Source organism: Nycticebus coucang, chromosome 10 (assembly GCF_027406575.1).
Source record: "Nycticebus coucang isolate mNycCou1 chromosome 10, mNycCou1.pri, whole genome shotgun sequence".
Lineage (NCBI taxonomy): Eukaryota > Metazoa > Chordata > Mammalia > Primates > Lorisidae > Nycticebus > Nycticebus coucang.
In genome coordinates, this window is record NC_069789.1 from 57,122,607 (window position 1) to 57,146,239 (window position 23,633).

Sequence of the window (23,633 nt, forward strand, 5' to 3'; positions counted from 1 at the left end):
GTTAACCAGTGTGATGAAAATATGTCAAATGGTCTATAAAACCAGTGTATGGTGCCCCATGATCGCGTTAATGTACACAGCTATGATTTAATTAAAAAAAAAAAGAAAAAAGGGTGGCACCTGTGGCTCAAAGGGGTAGGGCGCTGGCCCCATATGCCAGAGGTGGCGGGTTCAAACCCAGCCCTGGCCAAAAACTGCAAAAAAAAAAAAAAAAAAGACTTCCAGAGCCTAGCCATGACCAACTTTTCCAGTCTTATTTCCTTCCCACTGTGCACCTTCCTATAACTTCTATTTTGGTTGGTCCTAATTGCTTGTGGTCCTCCATACATTCCTTTTACCTTTTCTTTTTTTTTTTTTTTTTTGAGACAGAGTCTCACTATGTCGCCCTCAGTAGAGTGCTGTAGTGTCACAGCTCACAGCAACCTCCAACTTTGGGCTTAACGATTCTCTTGTCTCAGCCTCCCAAGTAGCTGGGACTACAGGTGGCTGCTACAGTGCCCGGCTATTTTGTTGCAGTAGTTGCCATTGTTGTTGGGCAGGCCTGGGCCGGGTTCGAACCCGCCAGCTCTGGTGTATGTGGCTGGCGCCCTAGCTGCTGAGCTACAGGCATTGAGCCCTTTCACCTTTTCTTTGATCATGCCCTTCCTTAAACCTTTTTGTGAATTTCCAAATCTTACCACCCTCCAAGGCCTCTCCCAAAGGCTATTTTTCACAAAATCTTTAAATTTCTTTGGTAATGACAATTGTGCTCATCAGAACTCACAGCATTTCATCTGTAGCTTATCTCCAGCCTTTCGCTTTCTACCTTCTAGAGTTCTAAAATCCTAGAGTTTACTGGGCATGGGGGCTCACACCTGTAATCTTAGCACTCTGGGAGGCTGAGGCAGGTGGATTGCCTGAGCTGAGGAGTTCCAGACCAGCCTGAGTAAGAGTGAGACCTGTCTCTACAACTAGCCAGGTGTTGTGGTGGGCTCCTGTTGTCACAGCTACTCTGGAAGCCTCAGCCTTGCTCAGGATTGCTTGAGGTTGCTGTGAGCTGTGATGCCATGGTACTCTACCCAGGGTGACAGAATGAGACTCTATCTCATAAATAAATAAAATCCTAGAGTTTAAGGAAAATAGGATATGAGTCTTACTCATTATATCCCTTGCAGCAAATAACGTAGATTTGTGTGGGCAGTGAACCTGTGGCTCAGTAGGTAGGGCACCAGACCCATATACCGAGGGTGGTGGGTTCAAACCTGGCCCTGGCCAAACTGCAACAAAAAATAGCCGGGTGTTGTGGCGGGCACCTTTAGTCCCAGCTACTCGGGAGGCTGAGGCAAGAGAATCGCCTAAGCCTAGAAGTTGGAGGTTGCTCTGAGCTGTGACACCGCGGCACTCTACAAAGGGCGATAAAGTGAGACTCTGTCTCTTAAAAAAAAAAAAATAATAACATAGATTCGTGTATACAATACATCTTTGGAGAATGAGTAAGTTTGTGAATGATGGTATCTAATTAAGTCACACTTATAATACAAAGGAAATATAGTTAACTTTAAAAGCACAGCATGCCCGATTTCTTGTAGGTCTTTCTAAAGATGAACAAAGAAGAATTCTTGACTGCTCGGAGGAGTTACTGAGAAATGCTCACTTGCAATGGATATACTTAGATGTCTTCTCAATATTTGATTAAAGACACTGGTTCATAGGCCAGATAAGGTGGCTCATGCCTGCAGTCCTAGCACTCTGGGAGGCTGCGGTGGAAGGATCACTTGAACTCAGGAATTAGACATTATTAACCTGAGCAAGATCAAGATCCTGTCTCTCCTAAAAATATAAAAATTAGCCAGGTGTTGTAGCCAATGCCTATATAGTCCCAGCAATTTGAGAGGCTGAGGCAAGAGGATCACTTGAGCCCAAGAATTTGAGGTTGCTGTGAACTATGATGACAGCACTGTAGCTGAGGCAACAGAGTGAGTGAGACTCTGTCTCCAAAAAATGAAAAACAAAAAAAAGGCACTGGCACATCAATACTGGCATCACAATGCATGTGATGAAGAGAGGTAGGGCAGCTAGGTTTCGCAGACAATGAAATACTGGATTGTTATTTCCTTGTGCTTGGTGCCTGGATACAGTAGTTAGCTAAACAGATGCGGCGGTAACTGGAATAAGTAGATCAAATTTCTGCCTCTGTTAACTCCATTATGAATCTGTGGATGTATAAACTGTACTGCATTGATCATCATTGTACATGTACATCTTTGGGAGTTGTAAGGGTATATTTCAAGAAAAAGAATTCGTAGAGGATGCATAGTTAAGCCAAAAGCATATGTGAATTTTCTTGGTTGGTTGTTTGATTTGAAATTTTGACAAATATCACCAAATTTCCTCTGAACAATGGCACCAATTTAAATTTCCACCATGCCAGACGTGGTGGCTCACATCTGTGAGGCTGAGGCAAGTAGATTGCTTGAGTTCAGGAATTTGAGATGGGCCTAAGAAAGAGCAAGACCTGTCTCTACTGAAAAAAAAAAAGGGTAGAAAATTAGCTGAGCACTATGTCCCAGCTACTTGGGGAGGCTGAGGCAAGAGGATTGCTTAAGCCTGTGAGTTTGATGTTGCTATGAGCTATGATGCCACGGCACTTTACCCAGGGTGACTGAATGAGACTCTGTCTCAATAAATAAATAATAAATTTCCACCTAAAGAGTGCCTTTTTAGGAATAGATCTTTTTGCAGGTAATTTAATTTCTCTTCTGTTCTTTGTTTTGTAAAATAGATTTTTCTAGTCCTGAAAGGTAGTGTGGCAAAAATTGAGTTTTACTTGTTATTTTGTCTTGTAGCTGATTAATATAAAACTCCTTACTCTTAGTTTTTTTCTCACTAATATGTTGGGCAGTGTGAATTAGCCAGCTTTGGATTCAGATGTTAGCTGTGACCTCTCTATGAGGCTGTTTCCTGATTTATAATACCCACCTGACAAAGTTACTGTAAAGATGAATTTAGATTACATATATAAAATGTTTATTATAGGGCGGCGCCTGTGGCTCAGTCGGTAAGGTGCCAGCCCCATATACCGAGGGTGGCGGGTTCAAACCCAGCCCCGGCCAAACTGCAACCAAAAAATAGCTGGGCGTTGTGGCGGGCACCTGTAGTCCCAGCTGCTCGGGAGGCTGAGGCAAGAGAATCGCTTAAGCCCAGGAGTTGGAGGTTGCTGTGAGCTGTGTGAGGCCACGGCACTCTACAGAGGGCCATAAAGTGAGACTCTGTCTCTACAAAAAAAAAAGAAAAAAAAATGTTTATTATAGTGTCTATCAAATAGTTTACACTCAATAAATGTTCCTCCCCTCCTATAAATGTGACATAAAAGCTGAGAAAATCAGCAGGTTCATTCTAGAATTAATTGTTCCTTCTCAGGAGCTTAGCTGCTTTAAGTATTTGAGGATTATATGGCCCCTGATCAAGCTGAGAATCAGTTTGTCAATGAACCATATCTTTTTGTAGCTGTCATCATTGTTGTTCCAAGGCTATGATTTGGGAGGTGCCTTTACTTACTGTGTCTGCTCATAGCTAACTGGCTTATGTCTCTGCTTTTGTAGATGTCATTGTCCCTGAGAACGGAGAGCCAGTAGGCACCAGAGAGATCAAATACTGCATTCGACAGATCCAGGAACTCATCATCTCCCGGCTTAATCAGGCAGTGGCTAACAAGCTAATTAGCTCAGTAGATTACCTACGTGAGAGCTTTGTTGGAACACTGGAACGATGTTTGCAGAGCCTGGAGAAGTCCCAAGATGTCTCAGTTCATATCACCAGTAATTATCTCAAACAGGTATGCAAAGAGTAGTTGTTAAGGCACCACATCATGTGGTGGCACACACCTGTAGTTCTACTTGGAAGGTTGAGGCAGGAAGATTGCTTAAGCCCAGGAGTCTGAGGTTGCTGTGAGTTCTGATTGTACCACTGTACTCCAGCCTGGGTAACAGAGCAAGACTTTGTCTCTTAAAAAAAAGAAAAAAAGATACCATGTCATAGATAACACATAATGCAATTTATATACAAGCTCAGTTTCAAATTAGCCAAGAATTTCCCTTTCAACTTTTTGTCAATCTAATTTGAACTTTGTTTTCCTATCACATGACTATTGCTTGTGGAAAGTGCTGGTGAGCTATAAAATTGTATTTAAATTGATGAATTTAAAGGTGAGGTAGAAGGGCCTAAGTATTAATAATAGTCACAGAATAGATGATTAACTTGACTTGACCCTGCATATTTATTGAGGGATAAATTTGGAATCCCTTAGCCTGGACTAGGTTCTTGAAGTAAATATCATTTATTGCATTTTTGAAATAGCTACACTACTGATGGCATATTTTCTTTTGTGTGTTCTTTTTCAGATCTTAAATGCTGCCTATCATGTTGAAGTCACGTTTCACTCAGGGTCCTCAGTTACAAGGATGCTATGGGAGCAAATCAAGCAGGTAGGGGTTGCTTAGAGAAAAGTTTTTCAGGCTCTAGTTGATTGAAGCGAACCCTGGTCACTCCAGTAGAGAACAGATGTCTAGGATCTTCTGTTAAGGTAAGGGTGGCCATTTGTTCTGTTTTGCCTACCTGGGAGAATTCTGCTTTGTGCCTATTCTCAAATAATTATTAACTCTTTAACTCCTAAGAGTTGAGTTTAAATGATATTTTATGTTGGGTGTTCTTTGCAGACAATGAAAAAAACCCAATATTTTATGGTAGAGTGGTAAGACTCTACCTTCCTAGCTTCTTCTTATTTCTTTTTTCCAGTTTAAACATTTTCTAAGAACCAGGCTTTATTGTTGCCAGAGGACATGATGGTAGTTCCTGTGCTGGAATTTGATCTGACTCTTACGTTGAGTTACTTACTGACTTTAGAAAAAGATTTATCAGGCACCCCTTGGCACTGAATATAATATGCTGAGAAGGGCGGCGCCTGTGGCTCAGTCGGTAGGGCGTCGGCCCCATATGCCGAGGGTGGCGGGTTCAAACCCGGCCCCGGCCAAACTGCAACCAAAAAAATAGCCGGATGTTGTGGCGGGCGCCTGTAGTCCCAGCTACTCGGGAGGCTGAGGCAAGAGAATCGCTTGGGCCCAGGAGTTGGAGGTTGCTGTGAGCTGTGTGAGGCCACTGCACTCTACCCAGGGCCATAAGGTGAGACCCTGTCTCTACAAAAAAAAAAAATAATAATATGCTGAGAGTTTGCGAGCACATCGACTAAGCCTAGATAATGTATTATGTGATACCTTCCTCCAAGCTAAGGCCTAATTTTAAGGTAGAAGGAATTGGAGAAGAACCTTGGACTTCAGAGAGCTCCTGTGTTAAGAACGTCCTGTAATGACTGGGTAACCCAGAAAGCTAGGGCAGTGGGTCTTTATGGTTATTTCTGTCTTCTGTTCCTCAATGGATCCACTGTTATCCTGACAGATCATCCAGCGCATCACATGGGTGAGCCCACCTGCTATCACTCTGGAATGGAAGAGGAAGGTGGCGCAGGAAGCCATCGAGAGCCTCAGTGCCTCCAAATTGGCCAAGAGCATTTGCAGCCAGTTCCGTACTCGGCTCAACAGTTCTCATGAAGCTTTTGCAGCCTCTTTGCGGCAGGTTGGTATGTAGGAAAGGAGATACAGCTGGATCAAGCAGAGAATAGCCTCGTCTGGAGGGGAACATTTTGCTCTCAGCTCTCCGTATAATTTTTATTTATTTATTTTTTAGACAGTCTCACTATGTTGCCCTTGGTAGAATGCTGTGGTGTCACAGCTCACAGCAATCTCAAACTCTTGGGCTCAAGCGATTCTTTTGCCTCAGACTTCCAAGTACCTGGGCCTATAGGCACCTGCCACAATGCCCAGCTATTTTTTTTTTGTTGTTGTTGTTGTCATTGTTTAGCAGGCCCTGGCCGGGTATGAATCCACCGCCCTGGTGCATGTGGCCAGTGCCCTAACCACTGAGCTACTGGTGCTGAGCCATGAGCTACGGGTGCCGAGCCTATTTATTTTTTTTGAGACAGAGTCTCAAGCTGTTGTCCTGGGTAGAGTGCTGTGGCGTCATAGCTCACAGCAATCTCCAACTCTTGGGCTCAAGCAATCCTCTTGCCTCAGTTTTTTCTACTTTAATAGGGATGAGGTCTTGCTTTTGCTCGGGCTGGTCTCGAACTCCTGAGCTCAGGCAATCCACCCACCTCAGCCTCCCAAGTGCTGGAATTACAGGCATGAGCTACTGCGCCTGGCCGTATAATTTTTTAAAAATCATCAGTATATATTCTTTCTGTTCTGTTACATTACAAAAATTTAATAGCTAGGGTGCCAGCCACATACACCCAGGCTGGCAGGTTCAAACCCGGGCCCAGGCCAGCTAAAACAACAGTGACAACTGCAACAAAAAATAGCCAGGCATAGTGGCAGGTGCCTGTAGTCCCAGCTACTTGGGAGGTTGAGGCAAGAGAATTGCTTAAGCCCAAGAGTTGGAGGTTGCTGTGAGCTGTGATGCCACAGCACTCTTCAGAGGATGACATACTGAGACTCTGTCTCAAAAAAAAATTTTTTTTTTTTCACGTGGCCATTTTTCTAACTGTAGGGAGAATGGAGGGAGCTCAGTGAATTTCTCCCCATTTCACTGAGTGAGGGAAGAAGATAGAGGAATAGGAATTTTATGTAAGCTTATATAGTATTTTAGGAATGAATGACAGAAGGAGCTGACTTTCCAACTTCCATATTATTTTATAATTATGTGCAATCTGCTTTTCTATTTGGGGTGTGTGTGCATGTGTCAGGGCAGGGAGTGAATATGTGTGATTATGCATCCAAGTGGAAAAATTATCGAGCGTCCACTACATGCCAGTCTCTGTGCGAAACATGTTACATCTCTCTCATTTAATTCTCACAATTTCCCAGACAAGATAGATATTGTTAACTCTGTTTAATAGGTGAGGAGGCTGAAGCTAGGTACTTGATAAGTTATACATTTTTTCCTGTTTTCCTCCCAGCTGGAAGCTGGCCACTCTGGCCGGTTAGAAAAAACTGAAGATCTATGGCTGAAGGTTCGAAAAGATCATGCCCCACGCCTGGCCCGCCTTTCTCTGGAGAGCCGTTCTTTACAGGATGTCTTGCTACATCGTGAGTCCTTGTTTTAGTCCAAGTAAATTGGAGGAGGGCTCAGTATAGCTGACGTTTTTATGTCTAGCCTTAAAGAATCTCAGTTTCTGGAGGTGCGCCTGTGGCTTAGTGGGTAGGGCGCCTGCCCCATATACTGAGGGTGGCTGGTTCAAACCTGACCCTGGCCAAACTGCAACAAAAAAATAGCCGGGCATTGTGGCGGGTGCCTGTAGTCCCAGCTACTGGGGAGGCTGAGACAAGAGAATTGCTTAAGCCCAGGAGTTAGAGGTTGCTCTGAGCTGTGTAATGCCATGGCACTCTACCAAGGGCGATTAAAAAAAAAAAAGTCTCAGTTTCTGAAACTGCTTCCTTGTAGAGCTGCCAAAACACTTACTGATGTGGTTTTGAATTCCTATTTGATCCTGCCATTTATATAGTTCAAATAACATGACGGAAATTTGTTTGAATTAAACCAGTTAGGTTACTTTCTGCTGGTTGAGAATGACACCAGAATTTCATTTCCTGGCAGGCTTATAGCTTCCTAGCCTCTAGGCAGGTCCACATCTCTGAGACTTACAGAAGTTGCCCATCAAGTTCTCGTCTTGCCTTATCTCTTATCTCTGTACCTCACAGGTAAACCTAAACTGGGACAGGAGCTGGGCCGGGGCCAGTATGGTGTGGTGTACCTGTGTGATAACTGGGGGGGACACTTTCCCTGTGCCCTCAAATCAGTTGTCCCTCCAGATGAGAAGCACTGGAATGATCTGGCCTTGGAATTTCACTACATGAGGTGGGTCCTGGTCTTTTTCATCTCTCTGGGAAGGATCTAGAGAAGCAGATAGCAGCCTGGTATAAGTTTTGTACCAAGAGCTACAGCATGCCCTGTCCGTCTATTCCTAGGTTTCAAAATGTTATAGACTAGTATTTCTGTGTCTTGCCTAGACATGTGCTCTTCATAAGGCTTTACTGTCTTTGCTTGCTCTTGCCTCACCATCCTGATTTCTTAGACTCATCATTCCATTTAACTTTCTTCCCTAGTCATTGGGCCTATCAATGTTTTTGATCCCATGATGCTTTGTCCTTGGGAGAGGCCATTCTTTTTGCTTTCTGTCTGCACCAGGGTCATTGTGTCAGGACCTGGATTAAACATGGTCTTTTTTTTGCAGTTTTTGGCTGGGGCTGGGTATGAACCCACCACCTCTGGCATATGGGCCGGCACCCTACTCCTTTGAGCCACAGGTGCCACCCTAAACATGGTCTTAAGGTTATTCCTTCCTACATTTGGCATGTCATGCAGGATTAGAGTCCAAGTGTTGGAGCCCAGAACTCTTTCCTTCTTTCCAGGTCTCTGCCCAAGCATGAGCGCTTGGTGGATCTCCATGGTTCAGTCATTGACTACAACTACGGTGGTGGCTCCAGCATCGCTGTGCTTCTCATTATGGAGCGGCTGCATCGGGACCTCTACACAGGGCTAAAGGTGAGGCTAGGCAAGGAAAGGGCAACACCTAGCTGGAGCCAGATTCACAGATTCTTTCTGGTGTTTCATCCTTTTCTGTTTATTCAGAGCTTCTAGCTTTCATAAGAGACTGTTGGAGTAATCAGGCTTATTGCACTTACTTCCACAAAACTGTAAAGATGTTTCAGAACCTATTTTTTTTTCCCCATTATATATCCAGAATACTATCATTTATCACTTCGATCCCCTGTGGTGGTGGTGGTGGTAAAAAATCTACTCCTGGGTGGCGCCTGTGGCTCAAGGAGTAGGGTGCCGGTCCCATATGCCGGAGGTGGCGGGTTCAAACCCAGCCCCGGCCAAAAACCACAAAAAATAAATAAATAAATAAATAAACATAACCAGGATTTGTTTTTAAAAAAAAAAAAATCTACACTCCTGGCCAGGCCTGGTGGCTCATGCCTGTAATCCCAGCACTTGGGAGGCCAATGCAGCCGGATCTCCTGAGCTCACAGAGTTCAAGACCAGCCTGAACTAGAGCGAGACCCCGCCTCTAAAAATAGTTGGGCATTGTAGTAGGCACCTGTAATCCCAGCTACTCGGGAGGCTGAGGCAAGAGAATCGCTAGAATCCAGGAGTTTAAGGTTGCTGTGAGCTGTGATACTATGGCACTCTACCAGGGGCCACAAAGTAAGATTCTGTCTCAAAAAAAACAACAAAAAAATTACACTGTATAGAAGAGAGAATCGCTTGAATCCAGGAGTCTAAGGTTGCTGTGAGTTGTGACACCATGGCACTCTACCAGGGGCCACAAAGTGAGATTCTGTCTCAAAAAAAAAAAAAAAAAAAATCTACACTCTACAAAACAGAATAGCTTCCTGCAACTCTGCTCTTCTCTCTTTTTTTTCTCTCAGTGGGTAAAGCCAGTTTTTGTTGTTTAGTCAGCAAATATTTATTACTGACTACTTTGTACAAAGTCCTGTATTAAGCACTATTGGGAGGCTGGGCGCAGTGGCTCACACCTATAATCCTAGCACTCTGGGAGGTCAAGACAGGTGCATTGCTCGAGCTTACGAGTTCAAGACCAACCTGAGCAAAATCGAGACCCGGTCTCTACTAAAAATAGAAAAACTGACGCAAGTGGATTGCTTGAGCCTGAGCTTGAGGTTACTGTGAACTATGATGCCACAGCACTCTACCTAAGGTGGCAGTTTGAGAATCTTGTCTCAAAAAAAAAGCACCCACTAGATAATATCAGAAAGTGTAATTGTTAGGAGCTTTTAAGAGAATTGTGGCTGGGTGCAGTGACTCACACCTGTAATCCTAGCACTTTGGGAGGCCCAGGTGGGTAGATTGCCTGAGCTCAGGAGTTTGAGGCCAGCCTAGGCAAGAGTGAGACCCCATTTGCACTAAAAATAGAAAAATTAGGCAGGTGTTGTGGTGGTCACCTGTAGTTGCAGCTACTTGGAAAACTGAGGGAAGAAGATTGCTTGAGCCATAGAGTTTGAGGTTGCTGTGAGCTATGATGGTGACACAGCACTCAACCCAGGGTGACAGAGTGAGACTCTGTCTCAAAAAAATAAATAAATAAATAAATTGTAGTTAGTGAGTAGTTCAAGAAGATGTGGAGTTTGAGTTTGACATGTATCTTGATGGGTAGAATTTGGGTAGTGGGAAGGAACAGACCATACAGGGGAAGGAAAGAGCATAATGCCTAGAACATTAGAAGATTTGGGGAATAGAAGAAGATAATGTGCAAGAAGATGTTCAGAACAAATTATACAGGACCCAAAATGTTAAGGATTTCTATAGAATTTAAATTCTTTTATAGACATTGAGAAACTACTGAAGGATTTTGAGTAAAGGTGAAACCCTCAGTTGGCTGTTGAGTTTCCCTTACTTAAAACAACTACTGAAAGGGAGCTAACAAGTTTTCTTTTGTCTATTCCCTACACTGGAGCTGAGCAGGAGAGAAAAGCTGACCTCAGAGTATGGGATAGGTCCCTTCTCACAAATGCCTCTTGTACCAGTTTACACGGAGGCTTCTGGAAGTAGGGCAGAGGAAACTTTAGAAGTGCTTTTAGGAGTCATGAGGAATCAAAAGCATCAATATGATGAAGAAAATGATTCCACATGGTTTTCCCTCTTCATTTCGGAGGAGTTAAGCACAGCATTGTCTGATGCTTTTCTGCAAGTGGGCTTGAGAAACTCATTGAGCTTTTGAGTGAATGATGTGACATTTTTCAGAATTCAAAAAGACCCTAAATTGAAGTAATATGAGTGACTTTGGTATATGAATCCATCAAACTAAACCTTAGCTAACTGGGCCCGCAAAGCAATAGAAGTAAATCTGCCCAAGGGACTTGGAAATACTTTGAGCCTCAAAGGCAGTTTCAGAGTTTGTTTGTTTGTTTGTTTGTTTCGAAACAGGATCTTGCTCTGTCTTCTGTACTGGAATGCGGTGGCGCAATAATAGCTCTCCGTAACCTTAAACTCCCAGGCTTAAGTGATCTGCCTTAGCCTCCCAAGTTGGTGGGACTACTGGTGCCCACCACCATACCTGGCTAATTTTTCTTATTTTTTTGTAGCGATGGGGTTTTACTGTGTTGTCCAGGCTGCTCTCAAAACTCCTGGCCTCAAGTGAGCCCACCACCTTAGCTTCCCAAAGCCGTGGGATTACAGACGTGTGGCACTACACCTGGCCCAGTTCCAGAGTCTGTTTAGATGATAGAAATAAGTTGTGTTTCAGTTGTTTGATTATCCCTTTCCTAGTCATAGTTGGGGTTGTACATTTGGCCTAACGGCAGCCTGCAAAGGATTTAATCTTTATAGCTTGCTTTTCCTTCTACTTCTCTCTCTTAGCTGTTTTCTACTTCCCCCTTTTTTCATTTATTTTTCTGGGCCTATGTGCCCTAGGGCAGTCAGTCTTTTAGTTCCCCACAAAAGGAAGCATCATTTGGTCCAAGCGAGTTGAGGAGTTGCCCTTTGCGACAAGTCTTTTATCTCCTGCAGGCTGGGCTGACCCTGGAGACACGTCTGCAGTTAGCCCTAGATGTGGTGGAGGGAATCCGCTTCCTGCACAGCCAGGGACTGGTTCATCGTGATATCAAACTGAAAAATGTGCTGGTAAGTAGGAGCTTTTTCCCCGGGGTGTTACCCCACCTCTGTGGGCTGAGTGATCTTTTGGAAGGTACATGTAAAGGGGAGTTTGGACCTAGGAGAGAAGTCCAGTGGGAAAGTAGTAAAGTTAGTAGCACTCAATGTGGATGGCATCTTGAACTTAAGGCGCAGGGAGCAGTTTCATTATAGACTTAACTTATGTTACATAAGGTTTTTCTCCTTACACTGTTTTGAAAAATTTTAAACTTACAAAAAGCTAAGAGTGGTACAGTGACGACACATATACCCTTCACCCCAAGTCATGTTCTCTCTTTTCTCCTAATGTGCTCTCCTGTGTACACATATGTCTACACACACTCATCATTTTTTACTAAACTATATGAAAGTAAGTTGCAGGTAACACTTTATTCCTAAATACTTTAAGCATGTATCTCCTAAGGAAAAGGACATACTTCTACATCATTAAAATGTTATTATCACACCCAAGAAATTTAACATTGATATAATACTGTTATTCAGTATACAGTCTGTATTAACATTTTTCTGTTGTCCTAGGGTCAGCCTGTTTGTTTGATAGGGTCAGCCTGTTTGTTTAATCCAGGATCCAATCCAAGGATCATATAGTATATTTTGTTGTCATGTTTCTCTGTTCTCCATTAATCTTGAATAGTCTTTCTGCCTTAATTTTGCATTTATGATCTTGGTATTTTTGAGTAGTCTAGGTCTTATTACTGCTTAGGGTTGTTTGATTAAAAATGTGAATGAGGGCTAAGATGTGTGAAGTCACCTTAAAAGGTAAGATAGTAGTGAACTCACTAGTCTTGTTATCTAAATTATAAAGAATCTTTTGACATACTCCTTGGAAAGGTATATTGGCGTATCTTTAAAGCATTTCTGACAACACTTAAATGATGTATAAAGGTGATAGCAGTTTGGGAAAAGGGAAAGATCTCCCTAAAATTGTCAGCTGAAACCTAAAAGTCTTTAAGAGAGGAAACTGTAGGGACTTCAGGAAACTCTCCCCAGCTGACCAGAGGACCTCAACTTTCTTACTGCCAACTCTCTGCCCTGGGGTCAGGAAGGGAGTCAGGTACTGAAGTCCTTCCTTAGTGTTCTTCCTTAGACCTTCTCTTCCTTATTCTTCCAGGATTAATTAGGATCCCTGTATGTGCCAAGCACCGTGTTAAGTACTGGGTATGCAAAGATGAAAAAGGCAATTCCCTCCCTCCCCCCCAAAAGAAAAGAAAAGAAAAAGGCAATCCCTGCTATGAGGTTGTTCTACAATATTGGGAAGAAGATAGTACAAGTTGAGTAGTTGAATATCCCTAATTCAAAACTCCAAAATTCAAGATGCTCCTAAATCTGAGTTATTATTATTATTTTAAGAGGCAGGGTCTCACTCTGTTTCCCAGGCTGGAGTGCAGTGGGACAATCATAGCTCATTGCAGCCTCTAGTTGCTGTGCTAAGCAATCCTTTTTCCTCAGCCTCCCAAGTAGGTGGGACTACAGATATGCACCACCACACCTGGCTAATTTTTTTTTTTTTTTTTTGGAGACACAGTCTCACTGTCACCCTGGATAGAGAGTGCCGTGGCATCACAGCTCACAAACTACTACTCATCAAACCTCAAACTCTTGGGTTTAAGTGATTCTCTTGCCTCAACCTCCCAAATAGCTGGGACTACAGGCACCTGCCACAACACCGAGCTGTTTTTTTGTTGTAGTTGTCATTATTATTTAGCAGGCCTGGACCGGGTTCAAATCTGCCAGCTCTAGTGAATGTCGCCAGCACCCTAACAGCTGAGTTATGGGTGCTGAGCCAAAGAAAGATAATTTTTTATAAATTTACTGTAGCCTAAGTGTAGTGTTTATATATAAATTCTACAGTAGTGTATGAGTAAAGTAACGTCCTAGACCTTCACATTCACTCACCACTCACTGATCTACCTGGAACAACTTCTAGTCTTGCAAGGTCCTCTCATGGTAAGTGCCCTATACAAGTGTACTATTTTTATCTTTTATACCGTATTTTTACTGTACCTTTTCTATGCTTAAATATGCTTAGATACACAAATACTTAGCCATTGTGCTACAGCTGCCTATGGTATTCAGTACAGTAACATGCTGTACAGGTTTATAGCTTTGGAGCAATAGGCTGTACCATATAGGCCAGGTGCGTAGTAGGCTGTACCACCTATGTTGTTTAAGTATGCGCTATGATTTTTGCAGAAGGACAAAATCATCTAATGACTCATTTCTCAGTACAAATCCCCATCATTAAGTAGTATGTTACTATACTACTTTGAGGTACCTACATGAGCTTGGACAGTGCTGTGTGCAGGATCAGAGACAGGGTGACTCTTGCCCCACTTTGTTGGCAGCTGGACAAGCAGAACCGTGCCAAGATCACTGACTTAGGATTCTGCAAACCAGAGGCCATGATGTCAGGCAGCATTGTGGGGACGCCAATCCACATGGCCCCTGAACTTTTCACAGGTAAGGCTGGAGGGATGGGAGTGGGTTTGGACAGCGCTCATTACTTTAACCCTGAGTGCTACTCCTTAGGCTAGGTGGTATCCACAAGTATGTAACACAAGCAGGTCTGGCACAGGCAGTGTAGAAACCAGAATAGGGGAAACCTAAGATAAGTAGGGGGAAAAGTAAAGAGGTAAAAGAATGAAAAAAAAGTCCAAATTGCACCACCACCTGTTCTTTTGGATGTCTCTCTATTTGTGCTATAGTCAATCATTTAATCATGAAATATTCATTGAAGAATGGTATGAGTTGTCCTCTATCATTAAAAGAACTTAAAATTGTCATAGAGATATATTAAGAGAAGTAAAATAATTAGGAAGCTGCATAACATAGCTTGTGATGAAGTCCTAAATTAAGTGTGATGTAATATATTGTTGGTGTTCAGAAAAAGGACAAATGAAGGAGGAAATGTTTGATGGTTTTATGGTAGAAGTGAGACTTTGGGTAGAACTTGAATCAGATCTGGTAGAGAACTCATTCATTTATTAAGTATATACTTTGAGCTAGGCAGTATGGGTATTTTTCTTATATATTTTGTTTTATTTAATTCTCACAATTCTGTGATGATATTGATGGATTTGTATGTCCATTTCATGGATAAAGTTGAGTAAACTTGAGACCAGATTGATGAAGAAAACCACCCAAAAACACTGAGCTAAAAGGTAATGGAGTTGGCATTGGAATCTAAGTCTCTCAGAGTCCAACTATGTGTCATGAAAGGCAGAAAAGTTTGGAGGCTGGAGAAAGGGAAATAATGAGGAGTATCACAGAATAGAAAAATAAGGATGGCAGTAAAGAAAAGCTTTTGGAGACTATTAATAAATAAGGCTGGAGATAAAATACATTGAGATTGAAATTCCCACAGAGGAGTTAAGGCTTGTTGTGCAAAACTTAAGGAGCTATTGAGCTTTTGAGCAGGAGAGAGATCAAGAGAAAATGTTCATAGCAGATGAGCTCAGCAGCAGTAGGTAGAGAGGATTTGATTAGAAAGAACCAAAGTAAAGAGACCAGATAGGTAGTGGTTGCCTCCAGGATTAGGTTGGTATAGTGATGAAACAAAACAAAAGAAAAAAAAGTGACAGATTTGAGATCAATCAGAGAAAGAATGTGCTGGATTTTTTTTTTGGGGGGGGAGACAGAGTTTCAGGCTGTTGCCCTGGGTAGAGTGCTGTGGCATCACAGCTCACAGCAACCTCAAACTCTTGGGCTCAAGCTATTCTCTTGCCTCAGCCTCCCAAGTAGCTGGGACTACAGGCGCCTACCACAAGGCCCGGCTATGGATTTTATTATTAACTTGATACGTACGGTGAACAGAAAAGAATGACTAAAAGATGACTCAAAAGTTTTGAGCTGGGTGGTGCCTGTGGCTCAAAGGACTAGGGCACCGGCCCCATATGCTGGAGGTGGTGGGTTCAAACCCAGCCTGGGCCAAAAACTGCAAAAAAAAAAAAAAAGGGTTTACGCTCAAGTGAATGGGGAATAGTTGTTCCATTGCAAGGGAAGATGGAAAGGTAGGAGCAGCTCAGTCATTAGTATTGGTAAGAGTCAAGTCAAAATTAGCAGTATATATGAAGTTCTTTTGTTTTGTACACAGGTCTTCCCCCAGCTCTTCACTGAGTGATAGCGTAGTATTAGGTATTAGGTAGAGCTATAGCCTACTCATGTCTGAATCAAATAGATAGTCGTCATTTGTTTATCTCCAGATTTACTTTAAAAAAAAAAAAAGTCTGTTCCCTACTGCTATTATTCTATTTTAGCTACTTCATACTTAAATTCCATTGGTTGTTTCATTTTTTTATTTTGTTTTGTTTTTGAGACAGTCTCACTTTGTCACCCTTGGTAGTGTGCTGTGGTGTCATAGCTCACAGCAATCTTAAACTCTTGGGCTTAAGAGATCCTCTTGCCTCGGTTTTTTTTTTTTTTTTGTAGAGACAGAGTTTCACTTTATCGCCCTCGGTAGAGTGCCGTGGCGTCACACAGCTCACAGCAACCTCCAACTCCTGGGCTTAGGGGATTCTCCTGCCTCAGCCTCCCGAGTAGCTGGGACTACAGGCGCCTGCCACAATGCCCGGCTATTTTTTTGTTGCAGTTTGGCCGGGGCCGGGTTTGAACCTGCCACCCTCGGTATATGGGGCCGGCGCCCTGCTCACTGAGTTGCCTCAGTTTTTTATTTTTAGTAGAGATAGAGTCTCACTCTTAATCAGGCTAGTCTCAAGTCTTTTCTTTTTTTAGACAAAAGTCTCATTATGTCACCCTAGGTAGAGTGCTGTGGCATCACAGCTCACAGCAACCTCAAACTCTCGGGCTTAAGCAATTTTCTTGCCATAGACTTCCAAGTAGCTGAGACTATAGGCCCCCGCACAACGCCCAGCTATTTTTCTGTTGAAGTTGTCATTGTTGCTTAGCTGGCCCAGGCTAGGTTCCAACCCCCCAGCCTCCGTATATGTGGCTGGGGCTGTAACCACTATGCTATGGGCACCATGCCTAGTCTCAACTCTTGAGCTCAGTGATCCACCCGCCTCAGCCTCCCAGAGTGCTAGGATTACAGGTGTGAGCCACCACACCCGGCAGTTTTTTTGTTTTGTTTTGTTTTGTTTTTAATTTCTTATAGGGATGGGGTCTCGCTTTGCTCAGGCTGGTCTCAAATTCCTGAGCTCAACAATCCGCCCACCTTTGGCTTCCCAAAGTGCTAGGAGTACAGGTGTGAGCCACCGTGCCCAGCCCATTGATTGTTTCTATTACAGCCCACCCTACTGCTGTCATTTTCTTTCTTTTCTTTCTTTTTTTTTTTTTTGAGACAGAGTGTCACTCTCTTGCCCCAGGCTAGAGTGCCATGGCATCAGCCTAGCTCACAGCAACCTCAGACTCCTGGGTTCAAGCAGTGCTCTTGCCTCAGCCTCCTGAGTAGGTGGGACTACAGGCGCCTGTCACAACACCCAGCTAATTTTTGTATTTTTAGTAGAGAGTGGATCTTGCTCTCTTGAGCTAGTCTGGAACTCCTGAGCTCAAGGCATCCTTCTGCCTCAGCCTCCCAAAATGCTAGGATTACAGGCGTGTATGAGCCACTGCACCTGGCCAGAACCATGTTTCTAAAAAAAATTTATTTTTTTTTTAATTTTTTTTTTGAGACAGAGTTTCAAGCTGTCGTCCTGGGTAGAGTGCCATGGCATCATAGCTCACAGCAACCTCAAACTCTTGGGCTCAAGCGATTCTCTTGCCTCATCCTCCCAAGTAGCTGAGACTATAAGCACCCGCCAAGACTCATGGCTGTTTTTTGGTTGTAGTTGTCATTGTAGTTTGGCAGGTCTGGGCTGGATTGGAACCCAGCTGGATTCAAACCTGCCAGCTCTGGTGTATGTGGGTGGCACCCTAGCTGCTGAGTTACAGGTGCCAAGCCTCTAAAATGTTTTTTCGGTTGTTGTTTTTGTTAGAGTGCAATAGCATCATAGCTCACAGCAATCTCAAACTCTTAGGTTCAAGTAATCTTCTTGCCCCAGCCTTCTGAGTAGCTCGGACTACATGTGTGAGCCACCACGCCCTGATAATTTTTCTGTTTTTAGTAGAGATGGGGTCTCACTCTTGCCCAGGCTGGTCTTGAACTTCTGAGCGCAAGCAGTCTACCTGCCTCAGTCTCCCAGAGTGCTTGGAGTGAGGCACTATGCCTGGCCTCTTTCTAAAATGTTGGAATCTCTATGTCACCTCCTGCTCTAAAATATAAATAACTTCCTGCTGTGCACTGAATCCAGACTCTTCTAACTTTAAAAACTTTATATTTCAATTTGTCCACCCACCTGTGTTTTCCAGCTTTATTTTCCTAATGTGACCTATCAGGTTAATTTTTTGAATAACCCATTAAAATGAAAGGTATTATTTTTCCCCTCCTTTGTCAAATTCTAGTCCTGGCTCTCTTAATATCTGTCTGCCTTTACCTCGCAATGCCATAGTTTATTGTATTGTAAAATGAGCATTATAGATGTGCCTTACCTACCTGACAGGGTTGTTATGAAAGATAATGAATGTTGAAAGCCTTAGACAAAATAATTTAAAGACCTCTGCAGTATGAGTGGCAGTGCTGCTGCTGCCCTCCTCTTCCTGGCTCACTGCTTTTCATCCTTTCTTGCCATAGGGAAGTATGATAATTCCGTGGATGTCTATGCTTTTGGGATTCTTTTCTGGTATATCTGCTCAGGCTCTGTCAAGCTCCCTGAGGCATTTGAGAGGTGTGCCAGCAAAGACCATCTATGGAACAATGTGCGGAGAGGTAAGAGCCATGAGCACTGCTTTATCCTGACTCCCTTGGCAAGAGCAGATTGAGCCCAGGCACTGCCACGGGGGCCTCATGTCCTCCTCTCTGGCTACGCCACAGCAGGAACACGGGCAGGTTTAAATAATCATGGAATCCAGAGAAGACATTTAAGTGAAACCTTTGCTTCCAAGCAGTACTCTATTGAACTATCTCAAAAAGGCTTCTTTAAAACTTCTAATTTTCGAAGCTTCTATGCCAATATGTTCCAAATTTTTATCACTATTCAGTTCTAAAATGCACTTAAAGCTCATTACATTCTTTAGTGTCCCGAGCCCCAGCTGAGTAATGAGCCTTCAAGCTGGCCATTCCTCTTCATTGGGCCCCTCTTACTGTGATCTTTCCATGCTCCTCTCTCTAGGGGCCCGGCCAGAGCGGCTTCCCGTGTTTGATGAGGAGTGCTGGCAGTTGATGGAAGCCTGTTGGGATGGTGACCCCTCGAAGAGGCCTCTCTTGGGCATTGTCCAGCCCATGCTCCAGGGCATCATGGACCGGCTATGCAAGTCAAATTCTGAGCAGCCAAACAGAGGACTAGATGATTCTACTTGAAAGCAAAGACATTTTTCTTTCACCCTCTATTTCTTTCCTTTCCCTCACATTTTGGCCGTGGGGAGAATTTGACATTTATTCACTATAGGGCGCTCCGAAGGGAATTGGTGCTTGCTGGGCAACTTGAGACCTTCCCAGACAGAGATGACTCCAGGACAGTGAAGAGTTGGATGACTGAGCATATTCAGCAGTTCCCTAAAGCTCCAAGCTATCCCGTTAGCAAAAGAGTGTCTAAGACACGCAAAAGCTGAGGAATACGATGTTCTGGCCTCACAGCTGAAAAGGAGGCAAATGTTACCATTGTCTACACATTGTATATGTTTCTAAGACAAGTGGGAGAGTGCAGTGGCAATAATATTAAAACCTATCATTTTCCTGATTTGGGGGCTCTAGCTAGGAATAGTTTGGTCAGGACCCTTTAGAAGATATGAGCTTAGTTCTGGGATTATGAGAACATGGGGAAAAAAACCAAACAAACAAAAACTTAGAGATGTCTGGTTCCTGCTGTCTGCAACCAGGGATATCAGGCTGTAACAGTCAGAAGCCCGGTGAGGGAGGTAGAAAGAAAGCTATGTGCTGTTCCCAGTGCCATTGTGTTTACATATAGAAGGCAGTCCCTGATTCTGGTGTTATATCACCAAAGGCCAAGAAACAACAAAGGAAAGAATGTGTGTGTATGTATGTGTGGGTATACACACATAAGCTGTTGGATTTTGAGTTACTGCCAACCCCCAAACAGAATCTATTGTACCCTTGGGTCTTTTTTTTTCCCTTTTTTTTTTTTTTTTGCAGTTTTTGGCGGGGGCTGGGTTTGAACCCACCACCTCCGGTATATGGGGCCGGCACCCTACTCCTGTGAGCCACAGGTGCCACCCTTTTCCCTTTCTTTTTGTCTCAAGGTGGGAAAACTCTGGATAACATGGTACTTCAGAGCAAATAATCTGAGCAAAACCAGCCCAATGTGAAATATTTGGCGGGGACCTGAGAAGTGGGAATTATCTGGAAACTGTGGCCTGCATTCAAACCTAATGAAAGGATACCAGTTTGTTTTTAAAACTTATACAAATTAGAAATCCTTCTTTTTGTGTTTGAATCTTAACACACTGATGTTTTTAAAACATTATCAATGAGCTTTTGAACCAAGATTTCTTCTGCAATTTATCCCTGTCTTTTAACCTTATTTTACATATGATCTGTAAGAAGAAAAAAGGAACCAATGGAAAAAGGAAAACACTCCTCTGGTAGTTCTGTATATGTAAACTTTACCCTGGTGTATTAGTATATGGGAAGCTCCCCTCCCTTGAAATTGGGAGGTGATATGGTGGAATTTCGGAGAGTTCCTTATAAAGTGTACATGAGGAGAGTAACTCTGATTCCAGGCAGAGGAAGGGAACAATTTAAATATTGGGGCATCTCAGACTTTGACTTCAGGCCTTCCTCTGCCAATTTGATCCATTAGTTCAGAACAACAAGTAGATGAAGGAATAGACAGTGAAGGTGAACAGCTCTCTCTATCTCCCTAGTTCGTGATCTGGCCCCGGTGTCCAGCCTCAAGTGAAACAGGCCCCCATGTGGCTATATAAAATGAGTGGTGCATTTGCTGCTGGGATTTTCTAGAATTGTGTGTGACAAAACAACATCCCTTAATATTAACAGTATAAATGGAGTCTATAATAAGTTTTTCATATAACTTATGAAGTTCATTTTTAACTCTTTGGCTGTCCTGGGTTCTCATTATAGATACAGTTGAGCATAGTAGCTCCTACACACTTGCGGCTTTTCAGAAATTCCATGTAGTGCTAAAAACCTTTTTTGTTTGCAAATGATAAAGTAACTGACCCAGTGTCTTTGGGTTCTATAGATTCCAGCATTGTTTTAGTAGAATATTCAGTATATATTAGAGGTTTTTTTTTTTTTTTTGAGACGGAGTCTCATTTTGTTACCTTCAGTAGAGTGCCGTGGCAGCACAGCTTACAGCAAACTCAAACTCTTGGGCTTAAGCGATTCTCTTGCCTCAGCCTCCCAAGCAGCTGGGACTACAGGCGCCCACCACAATACCCAGCTATTTTTTTTTGCTGCAGTTTAGCAGGCCCAGGCTGGGTTCGAACCCACCAGCCTCGGTGCATGTGGCCAGTGCTCTTACCACTGAGCTATGGAGCCGAGCTGATATATTAGAATTTTTAACACCTATTTAGTTATACTCTGTTCTGCTCAGTGTTCATTCGTTGCCCTTCTTGGAACTATAATGGGGCTTCCAGGAAGCCAGGTGTCAAAAAAGGAAGGGTGAGTAGTTTCTAATGGCTGAAAAATCACTTTAAGTCATTTCTATGTGAAATTTCAAGAAAAGTTTTATATAGTTCCCTTTTTTTTTTCCAGACTATCTTTTAACTCTGCTATATTCAGGAGTCTGTGCTTCCATTAGGGAGACCACACTCCTAACATTCTTTGCAAGTCTTAGCTCATACCCCCATTCACACGTGGGAGGTTAGTTTATTTGCCTATCCAGAGTCCCTTTTTCATTTATCCCCAAGGCTTAGTCTGCTACCAGGTTCCAGTTTTCTAGCAGATTCCCCAGTTTTTTGCTTGGTGGAAAGAGAGAAAGGGAGGGACTAATGTAAGTAAAGAGATGAGTAGTTGTGTTATAGTTCATTAAAAAAAATAAGTATTGCAAGAAAAGGTGCAAAATATTCCTGAAAGTCTCCAAGCCATCCAAAATCCACATATGGATATTTAGAGGTATTATTTAAATACTCAGCAGGCTGAGTGCAGGAATACGTGTGTATAGCATGTGTATACTTTGCTTTTGTTTTACAACATTGTCAGTTAATTTTGGGTTCTTTGATCCTTGGCACCCATTCTTATTAAAGTGATGGAATGCCATAAAATGTACTGTATTGTATATTAGTTGGGAAGACACTAGGTATTCAAAGAAGTCTGGTGGCACTTGGGCTGTAGAGGGCTCAGTGTAGCCAAAGTCCTCAAAGATTGCACCTCCAGATTGTCCATGTCCCCAAGTGGTGAGGTAAGATTGTGGCTGGGGAAGAAGGAGGCATGAAAGAATAGCACTTACTGTGTTTTGTCCTTCTAATCGACTTAATTAGGGCACTTCACTCAAGCACAAAAAAATGATGACTTGGCTGTTTTTAATGAGCTTTAAATCTGGTCGCTCATTTTGTTTCAGTACTAAGCAAGCGGTGATCCTGAAGAGCAGTCAGAAGAAATGGCTGACCTTGTACCTAGAGAGCTAGTGGCAAGGTCAGTCTGGCATGGCTGAGGAAGCCTCAGTATAGCAAGGTTTCCACAGGCATGTCCTAGTTCCTTGATCCTCTGCAGAATAGCTTATTAATTGAGCAAGCCCTTCACTTCTCTCCAAAGGGGGACTCGCTGGTTGTCCTCAGACCAAAGAGAGTCACTATGGACTCCCATCAGCTTCAAGGGAACAGCCTAGGCAGAAACTTCTCATTTTTAACACTAAAATTCAAGGAAGCAGTGGAAGAAAGGATACATTCCTACCACAGAAATAGGGGAATAGTAGAACTTTCGACTAGTACATTTTCATATCTTTGCTTGAGCTGCCAAAGAAGGGTCACTAAGTGTCTTTCCTGATGGGAGAAGTGGCTCAGGGTTGCAGGGCTGTGAGCGACAACTGCACTGAATGACAGTTTACATTGTGGCTTTGGCTTATGATTTAGCACTGAGAAGCCCAGGGGAATTGGTGAATACAGTAGCACTTTGGGAAATTAAGGCACCCTCTGGCCTTACTTTGGAGAGACAGCATGCTTAGCATGCTTGGTATTCCGTTTGGCTAATGAGGAAATCTCCATAGTCCATAGTCCATCAGAGTGGGATTAAGAGTCCATTGCTGAAGGAGTGGTTGCTTTGAGTTTTCAAAGCTTGCCTTTTGGATTTGCTGGATCACATAACCCACTTTTTAAAAGAAAAGAAAAGAGGATTTACCCAAATTAAGGGAATGGAGATGGTAGAGTTGGTTCAGTGATAAAGTGGGTAAGGAGAGAGTGGCCTTGAGATTTGTATTGCAAACTCTCCTGGAGGTTTCAGGTAGCACTACTGTCCTTAAAAGGGTTTTAACTTCATCTGCTTTGTTAACATCCAGTCCAATTGTGATTGCAGAGACTGTGTGAGAATGCCTGGCATGGGGGAGGCCACCTTGCCCAGATTGTTGAAAAGAAAATTGGTCTGGACAACTTGTTGTCTTTTGTCTTTATATAATGTTTTTTGTTTGTTTTAAAGGACTAATGTTTATTACAGTGTTAAATAAAAGTGTTACAGACTAAGTGTATAGAATAAAAGTGCAATAATAAAAAAAATTACTTTGGCACAAACTTCAGTCTTCATATTGTTTTCTTGTGCCAACTGGCTCTTCCCATAATTTTGTTACAGCAGGACCTTGTTAATTGTGTGTATTTTTAGGAGATGCAACTCTGGGTAAAGTCTTTATTTAGTGCAATTTTCAATAGTTGACTTTTACAGAGTATTCTATATACTTGGGATACACAAATGCCCCATGTGCTGTATAATAAAAATCACGTTAACATTTTAGGTTTACATCTGTTTA

The 23,633-nt window shown here is 42.9% G+C and overlaps 1 protein-coding gene across 1 annotated transcript in view; it reads left to right on the forward strand.

The window, feature by feature from the left end:
• DSTYK (dual serine/threonine and tyrosine protein kinase) overlaps nucleotides 1-23,376 on the forward strand; it is a 67,055-nt gene extending 43,679 nt beyond the window's left edge. The window contains exons 4-13 of the mRNA XM_053607337.1: nucleotides 3,582-3,814; nucleotides 4,380-4,463; nucleotides 5,431-5,607; nucleotides 6,989-7,118; nucleotides 7,731-7,887; nucleotides 8,442-8,574; nucleotides 11,563-11,676; nucleotides 14,052-14,166; nucleotides 18,332-18,466; nucleotides 18,870-23,376. Coding sequence (XP_053463312.1) covers nucleotides 3,582-3,814; nucleotides 4,380-4,463; nucleotides 5,431-5,607; nucleotides 6,989-7,118; nucleotides 7,731-7,887; nucleotides 8,442-8,574; nucleotides 11,563-11,676; nucleotides 14,052-14,166; nucleotides 18,332-18,466; nucleotides 18,870-19,057 — 1,466 coding nt within the window. The 3' untranslated portion in view covers nucleotides 19,058-23,376. The remainder of the gene's footprint in view (nucleotides 1-3,581; nucleotides 3,815-4,379; nucleotides 4,464-5,430; nucleotides 5,608-6,988; nucleotides 7,119-7,730; nucleotides 7,888-8,441; nucleotides 8,575-11,562; nucleotides 11,677-14,051; nucleotides 14,167-18,331; nucleotides 18,467-18,869) is intronic.
• Nucleotides 23,377-23,633: the final 257 nt, after the last annotated feature.